General features: G+C 44.2%; 2 protein-coding genes across 3 annotated transcripts in view; one reads left to right on the top strand and one right to left on the bottom strand.

Annotated features, from left to right (window-relative positions):
• The first annotated feature begins 183 nt into the window (after positions 1-183).
• mrps18b (mitochondrial ribosomal protein S18B) lies at positions 184-5,029 on the top strand. Its single transcript, XM_042012340.1, has 7 exons — positions 184-697; positions 918-1,080; positions 1,157-1,254; positions 1,334-1,402; positions 2,702-2,768; positions 2,841-2,900; positions 4,770-5,029. Exons 1-7 carry the CDS (start codon positions 620-622, stop codon positions 4,964-4,966), a joined length of 732 nt encoding a protein of 243 aa, XP_041868274.1. The 5' UTR covers positions 184-619; the 3' UTR covers positions 4,967-5,029.
• The window catches only part of abcf1 (ATP-binding cassette, sub-family F (GCN20), member 1), a 29,396-nt gene continuing 15,646 nt past the window's right edge, over positions 5,017-18,766 (bottom strand). For both annotated transcript variants that reach the window (XM_042012259.1, XM_042012260.1), the window contains 10 exons: positions 18,034-18,158; positions 17,704-17,816; positions 11,734-11,908; positions 9,768-9,842; positions 9,584-9,654; positions 9,474-9,506; positions 9,188-9,356; positions 7,140-7,204; positions 6,993-7,065; positions 5,017-5,332 (listed from right to left, as the gene is read on the bottom strand). In XM_042012259.1, coding sequence (XP_041868193.1) covers positions 5,166-5,332; positions 6,993-7,065; positions 7,140-7,204; positions 9,188-9,356; positions 9,474-9,506; positions 9,584-9,654; positions 9,768-9,842; positions 11,734-11,908; positions 17,704-17,816; positions 18,034-18,158 — 1,066 coding nt within the window. In that variant the 3' untranslated portion in view covers positions 5,017-5,165. The remainder of the gene's footprint in view (positions 5,333-6,992; positions 7,066-7,139; positions 7,205-9,187; positions 9,357-9,473; positions 9,507-9,583; positions 9,655-9,767; positions 9,843-11,733; positions 11,909-17,703; positions 17,817-18,033; positions 18,159-18,766) is intronic.

The following is an 18,766-nucleotide window of genomic DNA, read 5'->3' as shown; positions in this document are numbered from 1 at the left end:
TTTTTGCTGACTTCACTTACCTTTGACCAAATCCAGGAATGAGCTCGAAAAGGAGGGACTTAGCTTTTATACTGCGTGACGTTTTTGACGTCATGACCAATGTTTTTTCTGCATTTTCACTGAAACAAAATGGCCGATTGCCGACCTTGCCTTTCCAGTCAAGGACATAATGGTGAATCTCAGCGAGGGGGAAATTATATCATAAAATCTTTTGAGTAGTTCCTTTTAAAGAGTTATATTTCTGGATATCTGATGACATTATAAAAAAATACCAGTAGACTTTGATGATTTAGCTACATTTAATTAGCCATGTAATAAAAAAAAAAAAGTTAATATTTCTTCAAAATGGCGACCGGGTTGGCTGTCACATGAGAGCCAGAGAGAAAGAGAGAGCGAGGGAGGGAGAGAGAGAGAATTGATGGATTGAAGATTGCTTACGTCTCTCTAGCCATAGAATAAATGACTAAATGCCAGAATAAAGTTTTAAAATGTATAAATTATCATGATAATAATTACGATCATTTAATTTGGAATTAAGCTAATTCAAATATTGAGGTTTAAAACACCTGCAAATCGCTTCATCTTTCAACTTTCACCTTCAACCCCACTTGGAGGAAAAATGGCCGCCTCTATACGGATCATCCGGAGTTTGTGCTGCAAATCAACTTTAATTTCACAACCATTTCGTCACTACCAGGTATTATACGAGTGTGTTATTACAATATGTATATTAAGTTGACAGCGTTTAGTTTGCAGCAATGATTTGGCTTCCTGAATTCTGATAAAAACTTTGTGATGATGTGTTGTTAGCGTTAGCCTGGTGTGATGGAGAACGAAACACATCGGTGCGCGTGGATCTCCTGGGGTTTGTGGTACAGTTTGTGTTCACGTGTCAGGTGTGTTTCTGTTCTCTTCAGTCCTATCTGCAGAGAGCACCTGTGAGGACTGGACCCTCTCTGTCTGCACGTCAAAGCCAGTGTTTCTGCAAAGCTGCGTCTCTACACGATGAAGCTGCTTCTCAGACCTCCGAGGCTCAGACCCGATACAAGGACCGACCCTGGGATTACCTCGAGAGCGAAGGTAGGTGGGAAGGAACAGGTAATTATTGTCAAGCCCGCACAGATACAGATCCGCCATGTTTTCTGTCCTCTGACAGAGTATGCCGAGAAGTATGGAAGCAGTCCGGTGTGGGCAAGCTACAGGAGGAACCACAAAGGAGGCATTCCCCCACAGAAGACACGCAAGACCTGCATTGTAAGTCTACACCCATAGAAACCACATGGATTGGTTCTGTAGTGTCTTAATTGTGTATAAACTTACACTGTTTCTGTAGAGAGGAGACCAGATCTGTGGGAACCCCTGTCCAATCTGTCGAGATCCCAACATCATTATCCACCATCAGGTAAGTCATCTTCTCCCCTCTGCATGTATAACATATATATATATATATATATATATATATATATATATATATATATATATATACACATGGATGACGTTATTTCAGAGAGAAGCAAAGATCTGAGCAGCAGATTTCATCCAGCTGTTCCAGACAGCTGAGTGAACCCTCCCATTGCTTCCAGTCTGCTGTTAAGTGAGGCTAACATCATGTTGTCTTTACCTGCTGGACCAAGTCAGACGTTCGTATCGCTTGTCAGAGCCAATGGATGCTTGTATTTATTATTCATTCATGGTGAATTGACGTGTGTCCTTTTCTGGTCCGATCTCAGCTGGACAGACGGTCAGTTCATTTCTGGTCTCAGATTTACACGTTTACATCATGTCAGCTTCAGTTCCACTCTGAGGTGGTCTAAGTGGACCTGTCTGTCACGCTGCAGGCTGCAGTTCAGTCTTCTGATCATTTCTGGTAAGAACCAGCAGTGACTACTGACAGTATCATGAATCTCTGAGAAACAACCAGCAGGATCATCTAGCTGAGAAAAACCCCGAAACACCTCCTCCTCCCTGTAAGCAAGCGAGCAGCTGCACCGTGAGCGAGCTGCAGTTGGTGCACAGAGGACGGATCAAGGCCGTAAAAAAGGGAGTTGCAGTAATCAAAGCGGTAAAAGTAAAGCAAAAAGTACAAGTGTTCACATTTCAGTCTGGTGCATCATAATTTATTGAAAACTTCATTTAAACTCAAACATTCATTAGCTGTTTAAAAGTTTAGGACCGGCTCAGGTGTGTTTTCAAAGTATCTCAGAAAGTTTCGTCTTTAAATGCTGAACAGCAGCAACGTATCGGTGATGGGAAGCGGATTTATCCAGCTTTCACCCGCTGACGGGGGTTTAGTTTTCCAGAGGTTTGAGTTCGTTTTAAAAGCTCCCTCAGATTAAACTGACCTTACAGTCAGACTCCAACCTCCACACACATCTTTTAGATTTAGTTAATTTTTCTTCCATTTTCTAAAAGATGTAATTGGTCAGGAAGCAGAGATTTCACCTGTTTATCCTGCTCTGAAGCAGGTGGGGTTTACAGCATCTGTTGCCATGGTGATAAAAACTGTTAAGAGAAGCAGCTTCATTAACCTGAGGTTTCCTTGACGACCCTGATCTGGTTGGGTGGCTCAAGTCCAGTTTGAACTTCAGGTTTCTGCTCCTCAGACTTCAGTCTGTCTGTGATGAAATGTTTGTGTTGCTATGGTTACGAACCATTGACTGATGATGGTTGGGGAATTGAAGAGGTGCTTGTTGTTTTGCAGAACGTGAAGCTGCTGCAGCAGTTTATCAGCCCCCACACTGGGATGGTGTATGACCCCATTAGAACAGGTGAGTCCCCACATTACCTGTTACTGCACACAGGTGAGGAGCCAGCTGCTGATCCTCTGATGTTCCCTACAGGTGTGTGTATGAAGCAGCAGAAGAATTTGGACAAGGCCGTCGTGATGGCTCGAGATCACGGTACGAAATGGGCAGCAACTACAGGAGGGCGGTAGTTTGACCTCATTCACTGCAGGTTTCTGTCATAGATCAAACTGTGTGACACAGAAAGCCTCAAATTGACCCCGAGGGCATATTCTGAAGTCAACATCATGACTTTCCTCAGCAGGTTGGAGGTCCAAGTTACTAACGGTTGTTAAAAATCAGTAAAGTTCCAGACTCGTCTCCTGAAGCCCACGTTTTTGGATGAAGTTGAACTTTAACTCCAGAAAAGTCAGGCCTCAAATGATTCTCATCAACTCACATTTTATTCCCAATAGAACATAAACAACATATCAGGTGTTGAAACCATATGTAGCAAAACGCTGAGACATTTTACCATTTAATGGAAAATATGAGCTGATGGTGAATCTGATGCAGCAACACGTCTGTAAAAAGTAGTTCCAGGGTGATGTTCGGCATGGTGTAAAAAGTAGTTCCAGGGTGATGTTCGGCACGGTGTAAAAAGTAGTTCCAGGGTGATGTTCGGCACGGTGTAAAAAGTAGTTCCAGGGTGATGTTCGGCACGGTGTAAAAAGTAGTTCCAGGGTGATGTTCGGCATGGTGTAAAAAGTAGTTCCAGGGTGATGTTCGGCATGGTGTAAAAAGTAGTTCCAGGGTGATGTTCGGCACGGTGTAAAAAGTAGTTCCAGGGTGATGTTCGGCACGGTGTAAAAAGTAGTTCCAGGGTGATGTTCGGCATGGTGTAAAAAGTAGTTCCAGGGTGATGTTCGGCATGGTGTAAAAAGTAGTTCCAGGGTGATGTTCGGCACGGTGTAAAAAGTAGTTCCAGGGTGATGTTCGGCATGGTGTAAAAAGTAGTTCCAGGGTGATGTTCGGCATGGTGTAAAAAGTAGTTCCAGGGTGATGTTCGGCACGGTGTAAAAAGTAGTTCCAGGGTGATGTTCGGCACGGTGTAAAAAGTAGTTCCAGGGTGATGTTCGGCACGGTGTAAAAAGTAGTTCCAGGGTGATGTTCGGCACGGTGTAAAAAGTAGTTCCAGGGTGATGTTCGGCACGGTGTAAAAAGTAGTTCCAGGGTGATGTTCGGCACGGTGTAAAAAGTAGTTCCAGGGTGATGTTCGGCACGGTGTAAAAAGTAGTTCCTGGGTGGTGTTCGGCACGGTGTAAAAAGTACCAGTTGGAGTTTTATGAGAGGAATGTTCTCATTCTGGTCTGATGCGGGATTCTAGCTGCTGAGCTTTGGTCCAGAGAAGACGGAAGAAGCTGGTTCTGGATCCTGTTCACATCTGGCTTCTTCTCTGCATGATGGAGTTTTAACCTGCATTTGTGGGTTTCAGGGTGAACTGTGTTCACAGACAGTGGTTTCTGGACGTCTTCCTGAGTCCATGCAGTGGTTTCCAGTAGAGAATCATGTCTGCTTTTAATGCAGAAGATCACCAGCATCCAGCCTTGTCCCATGCACACAGAGATTCCTCCTGATTCTCTGAATCATTTGATATTACACATTGTAGATGGTGGGATCTTCAAAGTCTTCATAATTTTATGTTGAAATTGTTTCACAGGTTCTAGACCCAGTTTGTCTGATTGGTGAACATCTGTCCAGCTTGGCCTGAGAGACTCTGCCTCTCTGAAATGCTTTTCATACCCAGTCATGTTACTGAGCTGTTGCCAACTAACCTGACTAGTTGTTAAATGCTCCTCCAGCTGTTGCTCCTGTTCCAACTTTTTCCAGATTGTGTTTTATTGCGGATAAAATATGGGTTGAGAAATCATTGATTTCTGTTCACCGACCTTCTATACAGCGACCTGATCCTTTAGTTGGGGTTTAAATGTTAGAACCTTGACCTGCAGACATTCTGTGGTGAAATGACTCGTCTTCTCCTTTCAGGCTTACTTCCCTTTCAAATTCCCCATGTGGAATTTTCAGGAGAGGACTACTCCAATTCCCACCATGCCGTTGGGTCCACGCCGCCGCCACCATGTCTGCTGTCAGGCAGCATCTGGTACAGCTGGTACGGTGAAATCACACCTGACAGCAGGGACGTGGCGAAGGTCAAGAAGACTTATAAAGCTTATTTAAAGTGATGCTGGATGTTAAACCTGTTTTGACTGTAAGGACACAACTGTACAATAAATATGAGGAAAACACCTTTTATTGAGCTTTGCAGGTTATTCCTGGAAATAAAGTCATAAATGATTTAACAGCCGGGTCCAAAAGGACCGGAGTGGATGGATTTGATTTGAGTCCATGAGGAGAGCAGGATCCAGACGGGATCTAGTCGCATCAGGGGTTGACCTTGTTGACCATGGTCTCTCCCAGAGCTTCCAGCACCTCCCGCTTGTAGTCATCGAAGTCTCCGTCGATCTGGTTGATGCTGTAGTCCTCCACCACCCACAGCTGGCACTGAGTCTCCGTGATGAGGCGAGCGTCGTGGCTCACGATGATCACAGCTGGTCACACAGCATCATGGAGGTCAAATAAAATATGTAAAACAACCAAGTTAAAATATTTTATACTTTTTCAATTATTAGAAAATGCATCAATTTCATTTCTAAAAATCTATTTGAAAAAATTGTATAAATGAAGAAAATGTCATTTATAAAATTGTACTTTTCCTATAATGAAGTCAGATAAACACGGAAATGGTAAACAGACGTGAGACTGTTGAAACTTCAGATTTTTCTTCAGAAATTTCAGCTTCTCCGTGTGTTTTAAAAGTTTAGTGAATGAACTGCAGCCATCTTGATGATGTGCTTCTTTGTTCTAAAAAATGGAGTTTTGGTTATTTGTAGGTTATGCTGTTATTTTACTGCTCCAACCCACTGGAGATCAGGTTGTGATAAATGTGGAACCTGAACTAAAATAAGTTTAGCCCCGTTTCCACCGATGGGAGCAGAGCAGGTCGGGATGTTTTTTTTTTGTTTCCACAAGTGAAAACTGGGAAGGGTACCCAAATACCCGCCACGGCTCCTCATACTTTGTTAGGACCCTTCCGTTGGAGTACCAGTCTGACGAACCAGACCCAAAAGGGTGGCGTTTGACATACTGCAATCCGTTGATTGGTTGAGGGAAAGAAAAGTCACTTCCCGTGTGACCTGGCAAAAAAAACAAAGCAGGGACGACTTGTTTAGAGCAACAGATTTTTTAAATGGAATCTGTTTAAAAAGGCGTCATGAGGCACCGCCAAGAAGAACGAACCAACTGCTGCATGGCCGCCATCCTCCTCCTTTGTTTCCGAGTCATGTTTTGGTTCTACTTGAAGGAAGACGATGGCGTCATGTTGTGTAGCTGAGGTTACGGTTGGTTGTGGAAATGCAACAAGATTACAGTTTACAGCCCACATCTGCACCCGTTGGTGGAAACGGAACCGAAGATACTCCTGATGCATTTTAAATCCACAATGATCCATGATAACATTATTTATCACATTTCACCATAAAAACATCACCATCACTACTATGTTGCTAAGAGACCTCTATTTAGACCTGGACATGATGATGAAGCCACTTCCTGTCAGACTTTCCACCAATCAGAGAGCTTAGATTGACGGTAACGTCCAATCAGGAGCAGCCAAAGATCAACCAGTGAGCAGAAAGTTCTATGTGTGTGTGAAAAGAAGAAAAATAATGCTCCTCTATGGCTGGAATAAAGCCAAGAAGACGTTTCTGATGCACGGTGGCGCCACAAAGCAGCTGAGCTGGAGTTGGTTTAGTGAGCATAGCAGGTAAATAGTAGCAGGAATAACTGGAAATGAGGAAAAAGTGGAAACATGGAAATAGTTTCTGTTGTGTGTTTGTTTCAATAACAATATTTTTTCTCCTGAAAGCCAAGACTTGAGAGAACGATGAGATGAGAAAAGGTTTGGTCACTGTTGATCTGTGTGTTATTTCTGTTATTAGTAAAGTTAATTTTGTTGCTGCGGCTGGCCTTTATGGTGCTATGGTTGAGCTTCTATAGCCAGTTTAATATTTAAAAAACTGACGGACCTAAACAACAGGCTTGGTGTTTTAAGGACTAAAGAGACGTCAGTCTTCGATTATCAGTCGTACCAAAGATCAGGTTTAAAATAAAACACCTCCTGCTCCTTCAGTCTGAACCAGGTCAACTTACCTCCTTTGTACTCATTGATGGCTTCTGATAAAGCATCTATTGACTCAATGTCCAGGTTGTTGGTGGGCTCATCCTGAGAATGAACAACACATGAGTAACCATGGAAACCAGTGATGCTCAGAGGATCAGAGGCTGAATGGCTCTCACCAAAATCAGTACGTCTGGCTGACGGCAGGCCAACTCTGCAAACACCACCCTGGCCTTCTGACCTCCTGTCACACAAGAACAGGAAGGAATCAAACAGCGAGCTGGTAAACAGCAACACCAGGTTTCTGTTTTCTGGTCTAATAAAAACCACATGCCACATAAACTAATCCTACAACAGAAATTGTACAGCTCTACGAAGTTCCTGTGGATGGATGAATTTAATCATTTTAAATGCTGTTTTTTATAAGTTGAGATATCTTGCTCCACTCTGAGCTTCTCGCCCTGTATGAAACTTTATCTGAGCCTCATTTACATAATTAAATATAATATGATTTAACACATTTCCAACACACCTAAAGAAGCTGGAAATCCTCCAGAGGAAAGTTTTATGGGCTTTTTTAAGTTTTAACATGCATATCTTCTGCACGGTTGTTTCTCTGAGCTTCCTAACATAACACTGAATGTTGTCGTGTTAGTTCTATCATTCTGTACCACTGTGGTTGGTTTACATCAACGTGACAAGTTCATTTTCTGAATATTAAATCATTTTGATGGATAGTTTTGCTCTTCAAACATAACCGACTCGATGTGCGGTCGATGTCTTTTAGTGTAGAATGTAGTATTTTGGAAAACCCTGAAAGGAAAGCTCTAATTTCTGCACTCTTAACACTTGTTATCCTACTTTGTGTGTGTAAATCTGAGCTGTACTATGTGTTGCTAAGTGGAGCTTTTGACTCCAAGGCTTCAAGGATCCAGGAGCCATTAGGGAAGTCTGGTGACCTTGAGTAACAGAGCGTCTTGGGGATAAGAGACAGAGTTACATCATCCTACTACTGCACTACTGTTTGCTGCTTGTTTTATTCTATTATTTTACTATGTACTCAGTGTGTGTGTGGTTGTGTTACAGCTATGTGCCCTGTATCTAAATAATAAGCCTATAATCAGCGACACATATACTCTGGATGATCGTTTTAAATGCATTTACTTGGTATTGTGTAAACAACCACCTGTTGTAACGCCACATGATGCCTAGTGAGAGAGTGACAGTAAAGCTTGGGCAGTCCCATTGGGAGTGGTCACATGTGGTGGTGACCTCTGTAAAAAAGGCTGAGTGATGGTTGTAAGACACAGACTGCAAGTAATGGTGAAAAACAAGGTGTACATAATGAAAATTAGGGAGCCCAGAAGCCTGGAGCCCGGGTCCTGGCTTTGTTTTCTATGCTGGTTCTATAAACACAACCTGCTTACCTCGCTGGCTTCAAGCGTTTTGACTCCAGCCTTTGATTTGATATTGATAGATTTTAAAGAACTAATGTTTGCAGCATCACCGATTCAGACGAGTTGTTAATTTTAAATGGTAAATTTAATAAACACCAAGAAAGCATATTTAAGAGTTGTTATTTATGTTATTTATTCTGCTGAAGGACAGCTGGGAGTCAAAGCTAGATAGATCCTGGGCTCTAAATTCTCTACTCTGGTTGAAAAGAAATGTTTCCAGAAAGAAGCCTACTAAGTCCAGGTAGCAGTCCTTCTCCTTTTCCTCTGTTTTCTCTGAGAGAAATCCACATTAAACATGTAGGATTTATTTATTCTTTACACAGCAGAGGGGATTTTTTGTTAGTTTGGTGGGTTTGTTGTTAAATTATTTTGTTATTTTGGCATCGAAATATAGAAATAAATCAAACTTATAGACCTAGAAGGAGGGCTCGTGTGATTTTACACATTTATAGCACTGGGAAATGATTAAATGCAGAGTAATGGTGATTTCTCTGATAATGGCAGGAATCCTGACATCTCTAATCTTCCCCGTATCTAATGTAGTCAGAATTCTGGGATTATTTCTACGTTGTTGTAACTAAACACTAACTGGTCCATATTCTCTGTAATACTAGTGTATTTGTAGAAACTGGGTGTCCTGTCATAAGCTTGGGATGACCCTTACACACTCCTGTCTTTGTAACTGTTCACTCTATGTGCTGGTTTCTGTGTGTGTGAACAAACCAGGCTCCGCCCCCTACAGGGGGAAGTTGTGTGCAGCTGCTTTGTACCTGACAGTTTGGAGATCTGGATGGTGTGGGCGTGGCTCTCCAGGCCGAAGCGTCCCAGACACTTCCTGCCGTCCTGGTAGGGAAGGTTGAAGTTCCTCATCAGGTATTCTGTCGCCGTCTCCTCCATGTTCAGCTGGTCAGCATACTGCTGGTTGAAGAAGCCCACTTTCTGCAGTAACAACGGTCAGAGGTCAGGTAGCATGATCGGAGACCAGACGTCTGCTCTCCATGAAGGAGCCATGTTTACCACCCACAACATAGATGATCCACCGACTGAGCTACTCACCAGGCGATGATTCTTCCTCATCTCTCCTTTAACCTGAAAACCGACAAGCCTCCAGTTAAGTGAGCAGTGGACATGGCAGAGTGGTTTCAGACTGTGTGAGGATCACTTACAGGAGTTAACTTCCCCGTCAGCAGCAGCAGCAGCGTACTCTTCCCAACACCGTTAGGACCAACTATACAAACTGGAGGAAGAGGAAAGAGAAGACAGACTGAAAGCCAGCAGAGAAACTGCTCTGCAGCGCTGCTGCCTCCAACATTCATGATGTCTGATAAATGTTCTGATGAAGACACTCACTCCTGGATTCCATGTCAATACCAAAGTCCACATTTCTGAAGAGAGGCTTCGGACCGTCGTAGCCAAAGTCAACACCTGAATGAGACACAATGTGATAAAATCAGGGAGTTATTGGTGTTTAATCTGTATGAAGGCAGTGTGTACTTGCAGGTGCCGTGTTTCCAGAAGTGAATTTAGATGCGTCACCTGTTCGTGGATCAGTTTGAAAGAACTTCGTCAGAAATGACTAAATTATGCCCAAATGATGAGTCAAAGAAGGAAATGTTGATCGATTCGACATTGTTCCTCTGGCATGGCTCAGTGGTCGTCCTGCAACCAAAGGGTTGCTGGTTCGATCCCAGCCCAGAGAGCTCGAGGTGTCCCTGAGCAAGACACCCAACCCCTAACTGCTCCTGTCGTTGAGCGCCTCGCATGGCAGCTTCCGCCATCAGTGTGTGAATGTGTGTATGAATGAGTAATGGATACAATGTAAAGCCTTGAAAAGCGCTGTATAAATCTAATCCATTATTATTATTATTATTAATATTATTATTAACATTTGTCTCACAAAGTTGGGTAAAATGTGACATGAACGTTGAAACCAGGGTCGTTTCGACACCAGGTGGATTTGTATCTGATTTAGGACCACATATGAACTTGTCCTGGGTCAGATTTAATAAATAAAAAAAAAAGACTTGTGTCATTCAGACGGTTCTTAAAAAAATCTGATGAGTCACATAAAAACAGGTAGTGTACTACAGTGTAAATGCAGCTTTACACACACACACACACATTGGTACAACCTTTGTTCCAAAAAAGTTGGGTCTCTGTATAAAACGTAAATAAAAACAGCCCATTTTTATTCTCAATAGAAGATTAAAAAAAACAACATATCAGACATTGAAACAGACATTTTACCTTTTAATGGAAAACATAAGCTGATTGTGAATCTGATGGCAGCAACATCTCTGGAAGTTGGAACAACAAAAAGCCAGAAAAGTAACTGGTACAAACCAAAAAACAATTGGAGGAGTATTTGAAAATAAAATAGATTAACTAGAAACAGGTCAGGAACATGACTGGGTATAAAAGGAGCATTTCAGAGAGGCAGAGTCTCTCAGATGGACAGATTAACAAAGGTTCATCAATCTGAGGCAAACTGGATCTAAAACTGTGGAACAATTTCAGAAAAAAAAGTTTCTCAACATACAATGGTAAAGATCCTCCATCTACAGTGTAGAATATCATCAGAAGATTCAGAGAATCAGGAGGGATCTCTGTATGCATGGGACAAGGCTGGATGCTGGTGATCTTCTGCATTAAAAGCAGACATGATCCTCTACTGGAAACCACTGCATGGACTCAGGAAGACTTCCAGAAACCACTGTCTGTGAACACAGTTCACCCTGAAACCCACTAATGCAGGTTAAAGCTCCATCATGCAGAGAAGAAGCCAGATGTGAACAGGATCCAGAACCAGCTTCTTCCGTCTTCTCTGGACCAAAGTTCATTTAAAATGGTCTGAGGCAAAGTGGAAACCTGGATGAAGATGTGAACTAGTTTGTGGAAAGCATGGACGGCGTGTCCTGCAGACTAAAGAGGAGAGGGAGCATCCAGCTTGTTATCAGTGGACAGGTGAAAAGCTGCATCTCTGATGGGATGGGGCTGCATTAGTGCCTATGGCGTGGGCAGCTTCCACATCTGTGAAGCTCCATCAATGCTGAAAAGTACATGGAGGTTTTAGAGCAACATCTGTAGAGCAGCTGTAAATCCTTCAATACACCAGAATGGTGTCTTTATTTACTTTTTATTTACAGAGACCTGGCTTTGTTTTGGAACTGGAGGTGTACCAGTACATTGTCAAAGAAGAAACAGTAACAGGAAGATCTGGGAGTTGTGTTTAAATGTGTGATGGAGATGCACAGCACTGGTGCTGCCTTCATGTGTGCGACAGCTGGATGTTTTGTAGGTGGGTGGAGCCTCTTACTGTGCAGTCCCAGTATGGGCGGAGACAGAGGAGGTGGGTTGGGAAAGGTGAACTTGACGGTGTACTCCTTGGGCCTCTTCAGCAGCTCGGGGGCCTCGTGGCTCTCCTCCTCCTGACCTCCCTTCTTCTTTCCTTTCTGCTGCTTCCGGGTCAGAGCCTCCTTGGTCTGCTTTTCCTGAGAAGAAACATTTTCACCGAAACTGGTCCAGCTGCACGAACCACAACTGTTACAGTCCTGCTGACCACTCCTACACCACTACACACAGATCTGGGCCTGGACCTCATCTACCAACACCTGCTCTACAAAACAATGTTAACGGGCGACTCCACCTATCCTTGAAGCACTATAACTCTCCACCTTAAACAGGTGGGTTTTCATCTTTAAGGTGAGGCCCTACAGGTGAACAAAGTAAATCACCATCAGACTTTACTGGTGTGTTCCTTACATCCGGACTATTATTATTTGTATTACAAGTTTTCTGAAATTTTACGTTAAATAAATTAGGAATTACATAGTTGAAAATGTTTTCGAATCGGGGCCTGGGATTAAGCCAGGTTAAAGGTTCTTCTTGCATTTTACTGACATATTAGAGTCAAAGGGAGGAGATGGGTCCTTTTCAGTGGCAGGTGCAACATTTTGAAGCACTGCACCCACACTGATCCACCTGTTCCAGGACAAACTTAAGACTTGTTGATTTAAAATGCCCTCGGGCTTGTAGTATTTTGTTTTAAAGTGTTTTATTATTTTCCTCCTGTAAACAGCCCCTCCTGTACCACCATGCCAGCTTCATGTTTCGGATGTATGATGTGTGGAGGGTCCAGGCTGTGTAGATAACGACAGTCGTGATTTTTCCCAGGTCCAGCTGGACCTCTGTTTATTAGAAGGTTAAAAATATCTGTACTGTTTGGTAACAGAAGGAGAAAAGTAGCTCGGTCAGAACACAGAGAGCTGCTTTCTAAAAGGTTTAAGTAGAGTTAACATACCCTGTGAGCCACAGCGTGCCCACAAACATAGGGTAAACAATTCCAAACCCATCAAGTTAGCTTTATTAAATGTTAGGTCATTAGCAGGGAAAACATTTTTAATTAATAATTTTATAACTGAGCACAACCTTGATTTTATGTTTTTAACAGAAACTTAGTTAAACCAAGATAACAACAAAGAGTCAACCCCTCCTAACTTTAGTTTTTATCAGTGAGGTCAGACTGAACAGGAGAGGAGGGGGGGGTTGCTTATTATAAAATAATATATCTAAATTTCTATGCACCACCAGGGCACTGCACAGAATTTTATGAAGAGTTTAGTGACCTGCTACTACAATCTGTTTAGATTCTGACAGTAATTATTGTTGGTGATTTTAACATCCATGTAGACAATCCTCGGGACAAAGCGACTAAAGATCTGGGTAACAGTCTGGAGAACTTTGGGCTGACTCAGCATATAACAGAGCCCACACACATTAAAGGACACACTCTAAACTTGGTGATTTCTAAGGGTTTGGATGTTTCCAAGGTTACTGTGTGTGATGTGGGCCTGTCTGATCATTACTGTGTTTTCTTTGAGTGTACAGTTTCTGTTCACACAAATGTCTCAGTAGAGGTGATCACAAAATGTGTATAACTAAAAACACGACTGGGATGTTTAACCAGGTCTTCTCTTTAACACCTGCCCTGTCAGGCGGTTCAGCCAATGAGCTTGTCACTAGTTTTAATGCTAAAATGTTGTGTAGTATGTAGTATAGATGCTGTTGCTCCTATTAAGGTGAAGGTTGTTTCTGGAAAGAAAAGGTCCATCCATCCATCCATTTTCTGCCGCTTATCCGGAGTTGGGTTGCGGGAGCAGCTGCCTAAGCAGGGAAACCCAGACTTCCCTCTCACCGGCCTCATTCACCAGCTCATCCAGAGGGATCCCGAGGCGTTCCCAGGCCAGCCGAGAGATGTAGTCCGTCCAGCGTGTCCTAGGTCTTCCCCAGGGCCTCTTTCTGGTGGGATGTGCCCAGAACACCTCACCAGGGAGGCGTCCAGGAGGCATCCTAACCAGATGCCCGAGCCACCTCATCTGGCTCCTCTCGATGTGGAGGAGCAGCGACTCTACTCTGAGCCCCTCCTGGATCACCGAGCTTCTCACCCTATCTCTAAAGGAGAGCCCGGCCACCCTGCGGAGGAAACTCATTTCGGCCTCTTGTATGTGCAACCTCATTCTTTCGGTCACTACCCACAGCTCGTGACCATAGGTGAGGGTAGGAACGTAGATCGACCGGTAAATCGAGAGCTTTGCCTTTTGGCTCAGCTCCCTTTTCGCCACGACAGACTGATGCAGAGTCTGCATCACTGCAGACGCCGCACCGATCCGCCTGTCCATCTCCCACTCCATCCTTCCCTCACTCGTGAACAAGACCCCGAGATACGTGAACTCCTCCACTTGGGGCAGGACCATATTGCAGACCCGGAGAGAGCACTCCACCCTTTTCCGACTGAGGACCATGGTCTCACACTCGGCTGCGAATCGCCCTAGTGAGAGCTGAAGATCACCGCCCGATAAAGCCAACAGAACCACATCAGCCGCCAAGAGCAGAGACCCATTCCTGAGGCTACCAAACCGGATCCCGTCAACACCTCGACTGCACCTAGAAATTCTGTCCATAAAGGTTTTGAACAGAATTGGTGACAAAGGGCAGCCTTGGCGGAGTCCAACCCGCACTGGAAACAATTCTGATTTACTGCCGGCAATGCGGACCAAGCTCTAACACCGGTCGTACAGGGATCGGACAGCTCTTACAAGCAAGTTCGGCATTCCATACTCCCGGAGTACCCCCCACAGGAGTCCCCAGGGGACACGGTCGAATGCCTTCTCCAAGTCCACAAAACACATGTAGACTGGTTGGGCAAACTCCCATGCCCCCTCAAAGACCCCGAAGAGGGTGTAGAGCTGGTCCGCTGTTCCAAGACCGGGACGAAAACCACACTGCTCCTCCTCAATCCGAGGTTTGACTATCTGACGGACCCTCCTCTCAAGCAACCCTGAATAGACCTTGCCAGGGAGGCTGAGGAGTGTGACCCCCCCTGTAGTTGGAGCACACCCTCCGGTCCCCCTTTGTGAAGAGGGGGACCAGTCTGTCAGTCCAGGGGAACTGTCCACGATGTCCACGCGATGCTGCAGAGGCGTGTCAACCAAGACAGCGCTACAGCATCCAGAGCCTTAAGGAACTCTAGGCGGACCTCATCCATCCCCGGGGCCCTGCCACCGAGGAGCTTTTTAACCACCTCAGCACCAGAGATAGATGAGCCAGCACCAGCTACCCCAGACTCTGCTTTCTCATCGGAAGACGTGTTGGTGGGATGGAGAAGGTCTTCGAAGTATTCCCTCCACCGCCTCACAACGTCCTGAGTCGAGGTCAGCAGCCCCCCATCCCCACTGTACACAGTGTTGACGGAGCACTGCTTTCCCCTCCTGAGCCGCCGGATGGTGGACCAGAATCTTCTCGAAGCCGTCCGGAAGTCATTCTCCATGGCCTCTCCAAACTCCTCCCATGCCCAAGTTTTTGCCTTAGCGACCGCCGAAGCTGGGCTCCGCTTAGCCGCCGATACCCATCAGCTGCCTCTGGAGTCCCACAAGCTAAAAAAGCCCAATAGGACTCCTTCTTCAGCTTGATGGCATCCCTTACTGCCGGTGTCCACCAACGAGTTCGGGGGGTTACCGCCATGACAGGCACCGACAACCTTACCTTACCTGACCTAACGGCCACAGCTGCGGCTGGCCGCCTCCACAATAGAGGCACGGAACACAGCCCATTCGGACTCAATGTCCCCCGCCTCACCTGGGACATGGTTGAAGCTGCCGGAGATGGGAGTTGAAACTCCTTCTGACAGGGGACTCTGCCAGATGTTCCCAGCAGACCCTCACAACACGCTTGGGTCTGCCAGGCCTGACCGGAATCCTTCCCCACCATCTGAGCCAACTCACCACCAGGTGGTGATCAGTTGACAGCTCCGCCCCTCTCTTTACCCGAGTGTCCAGGACATGCAGCTGCAAGTCCGATGACACAACTATAAAGTCGATCACCGAACTGCGGCCTATAGTGTCCTGGTGCCAAGAGCACATGTGGACACTCTTATGTCGAACAAGGTGTTCGTTATGGACAGTCCATGACGAGCACAGAAGTCCAACAACAAAGCACCACTCGAATTTAGATTAGGGGGGGGCCGTGTGTGGCAGCCGCCCAGCTCACACTGCACCCCTATGGCCACTCCTGCAGGTGGTGAGCCCACGGGAGGAGAGGCCCAACCGGGTGTCTGGTGGCCGGGCACTCGCCTCAGTGCCCCACCTCCAGGCCTGGCTCCAGAGTGGGGCCCCGGTGACCCTCGTCCGGGCAAGGGAAACCTTGGTCTTTGCTTTCTCATCATCATAGGGGTGATTTAAAAGAAAAGGTCTCCATGGAGATATTCCAGACTGGTGAAGCACGGAAAAATAGAGTGTCGGAAAGCCAAGAGTAGATGGAGAAAAACAAATCTACAGGTTCATTATGACATGTATAAAGAGAAACTTCACTCTTACAATTTACAATTTACAAATAAGGAATGCAAGAAAGTCCTATTTCTCTGACATTATTAGCAAAAACTATCATAAAGCTTGGGTCTTATTCGCCATTGTTGACAGGTTAACAAACTCTCCTGTTTCAGTACACCTGAACTTTATTCCACCAAGACTGCAATGAGTTTGCCAAATGCTTCAAAGACAAAATCCAGAATATCAGACAAACAGTTGGTTCATCAGCAGCAACAGGTTCAGGAAATATACTGTGTCCATTGAAAACCAGTTTAAGCACCATTAACAGCAAAGATCTGGGCGACATCGTACATCAGCTGAACTTTTCCTTTCCTCTTATTTAGAGAATAGAAAGTACTTTGTGTCAGTAGGTAACTTTACATCATACATACATCAGTGACCTCTTGACCCAGTATGAACCTACCAGAACCCACAGGTCATCTGGATCCAGTTTTTTACTAGTTCCCAGAGTCAGAACCAGACATGGAGAAGCTGCGTTCAGCTTCCATGCTCCACATGTCTGGAACAAACTCCCAGAAAGCCTCAAATCAGCTGAAACACTCAGTTTATTTAGATCCAGGTTAAAGACCCACCTGTTCTCTGCTGCATGGACTAGTTTTTATTTAGAAGTCAAAATCTACATCTGGTTCTTTTAAGCTGGAATCATGTTTTAATTGTGTCTTTAACTTTATTTCTTGCATTTATCTATTTTATTTTAGCATATTCCTTCTGCTTTTATTTCATTAATTGCATTTCTTTTAATCTTTATTTATTTTTTATGCTTTCTGCACCCTGCTATAATGATTTATGTAAAGCACTTTGAATTGTCTTGTACATGAAAGCTGAAGTCTCATGAAAAGCCAAACAGGAATTCGTGTGAGCGTGTCATGTGACCAATCACTGACATTGTATGAGCCAATGAGAGTTTGCGAACAGCATAAAACCCTCCCATTAACCATCCTGTTTGGATCCTAACACAGGGGGAAATGTTTTTGTTTAGATGAAATCATAGAGCTTTAAAATGAAATCAAATCTGATGTCATGTAGACTATCGCCATGAGGATGTGCTCTGTGTAAAAACACAAACTTTAGATCAATTTTGAAGGGAATTGGCTCTAATTTTTTGAGATACTCAATTTGGGGTTTTCATTAGTTGTCAGTTAAAATCATCAAAATGAAAAGAAATAAACTTTTGATATCTGTCAGTCTGTGAGGAATGAATGTCTACATTATACAAGTTTCAATTTTTGAATGGAATTACTGAAATAAATCAACTTTTTCATGATATTCTCATTTTATGACGAGCACCTGTAGAACTTCTACCATGGAAGTGATCATTTCTGCTGGGGAAGTAGCTCCATCAAAGTTTCTTCAGCAACATTCTAGTTTTGTTGAACTTCAGTGAGCAGTTAGGATGTACTTACAGCCTGTTTGGTGGACTTGCCACCAGCCTTCAGGTCTTTGAGCTTCTTCTCCTGCTTATCATACTGTTTCTGAAGCTCCTTTTGCTTCTGCACGTACATCTTTTTGAAGGTTACTAAAAAAAAAAAAGAGCAGAGAAGACTCTATGAAGGAGAATTCTTGTCTCTATCTTGTCAACCAACACCAACCCAGGAATGCTGCTTTCCTACAGATACCCCCACGTTATTTACCATCAGAGCTGCTGAAACCTATTAAACTTCAATCCAAGCTGACCCAGTTCCAACGTCAGGAAACCGACCTCAGATAAACAGCTCTCAGGATCGAATACTTACGGTAGTTTCCTCTGTAGTAGTAGAGTTTCTGGTTGTCCAGGTGGATGATATCTGTACACACATCATCAAGGAAGCTCTGGTCATGGGACACTATGAGGAGAGTCTTCTTCCAGCCCTGAAGGTAGCTGCAAGTAAAAAGAAATGACGCATCAAACCATCAGACATACAGACGAACACCGGTCTGTTCACCGTCTCCATCTTTCTGAACTCATTTTAAGTTTTATTCTTTACTTTTTAAGTTTAAAAAGAGTGTGCAGATCCTCTTCACCCTGAGGTGATGGAGATCCTCTGACCCACACCGTTTATATTCCTCTATAAATGCTGCTCAGACTGAGGACAGATTTCAGCTTGATTTTGTTACCAGGCGGAGGTCTTGTATTCAGCCGCACTGGTCTGTCTGTTAGCAACATCACTCAAAGAGTTATGGACAGATTTGATTAAATTTTCAGGAAATCTCAGAAATGGAAAAAGGAACAAGTGATTAGATTTTGGGGGTGACCTGGATCACCATCTGGACCCAGGAATTTTTAAATGATGCTTTACTGTGGGGAGATGGGAATAATTTTGCCATTAGAGGTTGTAACTGAAAAACAATGCCCACATCTTCTTTTATTGTTGTTTTTTTATTTTCGTTGTGTGGACCTGGGGACTGACGTTAAACCTGACATTCTTCAAACATCCACAGTGAAGCAGCCCATTAGGAAAACATTAGTCCTCCTGAAGTCGAGCCTGA

Source organism: Melanotaenia boesemani, chromosome 17, assembly GCF_017639745.1.
Source record: "Melanotaenia boesemani isolate fMelBoe1 chromosome 17, fMelBoe1.pri, whole genome shotgun sequence".
Taxonomy (NCBI): domain Eukaryota; kingdom Metazoa; phylum Chordata; class Actinopteri; order Atheriniformes; family Melanotaeniidae; genus Melanotaenia; species Melanotaenia boesemani.
Note: the sequence above shows the minus strand (reverse complement) of the source record. Positions and strands in the feature narration are given on the sequence as shown.

Coding starts and splice junctions, on each gene's coding strand:
- mrps18b (XM_042012340.1), top strand. CDS start 620: ATGGCCGCCTCTATACGGATCATCCGGAGTTTGTGCTGCAAATCAACT. Junction 1,255..1,333: donor AGACACGCAAGACCTGCATT/GTAAGTCTACAC, acceptor CTGTTTCTGTAG/AGAGGAGACCAGATCTGTGG. Junction 2,769..2,840: donor GTATGACCCCATTAGAACAG/GTGAGTCCCCAC, acceptor TGTTCCCTACAG/GTGTGTGTATGAAGCAGCAG.